The following is a 3,270-nucleotide window of genomic DNA, read 5'->3' as shown; positions in this document are numbered from 1 at the left end:
AAAAAGAAACACAACTTAATTATGGTGACCCTGACTTTTTTTGGAAGTACCGCACGAATTGCAATATGAAGCAGTTGTTGGAGTAAATTGTGGCAGTCATGGGACTTCATCCCAAACATCTTTAATTCTTCCATGGAAACACAGTTTTTAATGTTCGACGCGTGTCCATAAGGAAGTTTCATGTGTATTAACGATGACAACATTTTCTTCTTTTCTGCCTTGGACAAATTAAAAATTGAAGGGGGTAAGTAGGTTTTTTTCTCCTTTTAGTGGAGCTAGATCAGCCCTAACCCCCATGTCAATCATGTCAAGACGAGAAGCTTCACTATCTTTAGACTTAGGTTTCATATTTAGTAGTGTGCCGATCAAGCTATCACACACGTTCTTCTCGACGTGCATGACATCTAAACAATGACGGACATGGTGAAACTTCCAATATTCTAATTCGAAAAAAATCGACTTTTTCTTCCATGGACAATCAACCTTCTTTGACTTCCTTACTTCCTTCCCAAACTGAAATTCAATTTTATCTTGCCGCAATAAAACCTCTTCTCCAGAAAGAGGTTGACGTGCCTGCCCTAATTCTTGTTGTCCATTAAAAGCGGCCTTTTGCTTCCTATATGGATGATTCCTAACCAAGTAACGCCGATGGCCTTGGTAACACATCTTCCTGCTATGGCTTAAATACTTGGCAACTGTATCATCAGCACATATTGGACAACACATATAACCTTTATTAACGCATCCGGACAGATTTCCATATGCAGGAAAGTCATTTATTGTCCACAATAAAATTGCTTTTAAAGTGAAATATGACTTGGTGTATGCATCATAAACATTTGGTTCACCTTCTTCCCACAACTTCTTTAAATCATCGATTAAAGGCTGTAAATATACGTCAACGTCATTGCCAGGCTCATGTGGACTGGAAACTAAAATTGTTAGCATCATAAATTTCCTCTTCATACATAACCACAGAGGAAGATTATAAGTCACTAATACTATTGGCCAACAAGAGTATCTATTGGTTAGACCGTTAGTATGTGGGTTTATACCATCTGCAGATAACGCCAAACGAATATTTCGTGCATCACTACCGAAGGCATGCCACCTATAGTCGATATTTCTCCAAGAAGGAGAGTCGGCTGGATGCCGCATCTTTCCGTCTTCTATTCGCTGCTTTGAGTGCCAGGTCATTAGTTCAGATGTAGAAGGAGATTTAAACATCCGTTTGAATCTCGGTATAATTGGAAAATACCACATTACTTTAGCAGGAACATTAATCCTTATTTTACCATCCTTTCCTAACTTCCAGCGAGATAAACGACACTTAGAACACTCGGAAGCATCAACATTTACCCCCCGATACAGTATGCAATTGTTTGGACATGAGTGATATTTTATGTATTCTAGGCCCAAGTCGGATAAGGTTTTCTTGGCTTCATATGCATTAGGTGGCATCACATTGTCCTTAGGAAGGAGAGAGCCAACGGTAGACAACAAATCGTTAAAGGCACTATCACTAATTCCGAACCTAGCTTTCCAATTGTGCAATTTTAGCATCGACCCCAACTTGGTACATTCACTACCCTCATACAAAGGCTGTTCAGCATCAGCCATAAATCTCCTAAACTGATACGACTCATTATTGTACTCACTCGAATTATATGCAGCAACACAAACATTGACTGTTTCTGATGCAAGGCCAGGGGAAGGTATCGGTGCGGGGGCAGACGTAGGTGCAGGGGCAGGCGTAGATGCAGGGGTCGGAGCATTTCTATTAACTGATGACCTACTTGCAGACCCTTGTGTATGCCAAATCCAATCAAGGCACCCCAGACTAAAACCATTTTCATATAAATGTCCCCTGATAATCTTAACTGCAAATTTTTTGAAGTTAGCACATCTTTTACAGGGGTAGGGGATTCTTTTAGGATCACTAGCATTTTCCTCGGCAAATATCAAAAACTCTTCAACCCCGATTTCGTAGTCAAGTGTGTCCCTATCTTTGAAAATCCAAGATTTGTCCATGTTATTCTCAAACTACCTGATTGTCAAATAACGTATTAATTTACTCTATACTATAGTACATTTACTACCTAGTATAATCAATATAAAATTCCTATATTCACTCATAAACCATGCTACTTACAACGACAAGCCCCAAACACAAATATATTTACAAACAACACAAACACAAATATATACAAGCACTTGTTATTACATGTAAATCCGTTTTTAACTACACATACAACTACACATGCAACAACTACTCATTTCAATTTCACATGCATACATACAACTACACAAATATATACATGCAGCCCAAACAAATATAAATAGATATGTAAAGAAGAATATACCTAACAAAGCAAGCTCCAAAATCCCAAAAATCACAGCAACAAACTCCAAGCCCAAAATTCAACTTAATTAGCTCCGAGCTTTAAGCTTTAATAAACCCTTAGCTCCAAGATTTAGCTCCAAGAAACTCTACTCCTCACCTTAAACTTCAATGAACACACTTCACTCCTTAATCTTCGAATCTGTCACAAAAAATGAAACAAATGAGAAAAAAAACATTTGAAAGAAAGATAGTAAGAAATTAAGAGATGAGTTGAAGAAATTAAGAGGTTTAATTGGAGATTCAAGGTCTAATCGGAAAGGGGGAAAGACAATAAGCATACATTTGAGAGTTCTAGGTTTAGCAGTCGAGAGAGAAAGGGGGAATGAGTGAATGAGTTTTTGTTTTTGTTTTTGTGGAGATTGTAATTTTTTGTTTTTGTTTTTGTTTTGATTTTGATTTATTTTTAATTTTATGTTATAATGTTATTAAAGTGAATGAGTGAATAAGCGGGAGGGGAAATATATTAAGGGGGAAAAGGAAAAAATTTGGTTAAGGGCGGGGAGCAAAAGGGAGAAGCAGTGTTTTTATTTTTGTTTTGATTTTGATTTATTTTTAATTTTATGTTATAATGTTATTAAAGTGAATGAGTGAATAAGCGGGAGGGGAAATATACTAAGGGGGAAAAGGAAAAAATTTGGCTAAGGGCGGGGAGCAAAAGGGAGAAGCAGCGGACTCTAATTTTTTAAAATTGAGCTTAGACATTGGTTATTATGTCAACCGATGTTAAAAGGAAATTGGACATCGGTTTATATGTTAACTGATGTAATGTAGTTTTTAAAAGAACAACTTAGACATCACTTTACTCAAAAGCTGATGTAAACATACCAAAAAGACATCACTTTTTTTATGTGATGTAAAAAAGGCTT

The 3,270-nt window shown here is 36.8% G+C and overlaps 1 protein-coding gene across 1 annotated transcript; it reads right to left on the bottom strand.

Annotated features, from left to right (window-relative positions):
* Window positions 1-228: 228 nt before the first annotated feature.
* On the bottom strand, window positions 229-2,031 carry LOC141685063 (uncharacterized). The gene has a single exon (XM_074490189.1). The coding sequence runs from the start codon at window positions 2,029-2,031 to the stop codon at window positions 229-231; it is 1,803 nt and encodes a 600-aa protein (XP_074346290.1).
* Between the last annotated feature and the right edge of the window lie 1,239 nt (window positions 2,032-3,270).

Source organism: Apium graveolens, chromosome 2 (genome assembly GCF_009905375.1).
Source record: "Apium graveolens cultivar Ventura chromosome 2, ASM990537v1, whole genome shotgun sequence".
NCBI classification, from domain to species: domain Eukaryota; kingdom Viridiplantae; phylum Streptophyta; class Magnoliopsida; order Apiales; family Apiaceae; genus Apium; species Apium graveolens.
The sequence above is the reverse complement of the archived record's forward strand: the minus strand, read 5'-3'. Positions and strand labels throughout refer to the sequence as shown.

Excerpts from the sequence above, each read along its gene's own strand:
- LOC141685063 (XM_074490189.1), bottom strand. The coding sequence starts at position 2,031 with ATGGACAAATCTTGGATTTTCAAAGATAGGGACACACTTGACTACGAA.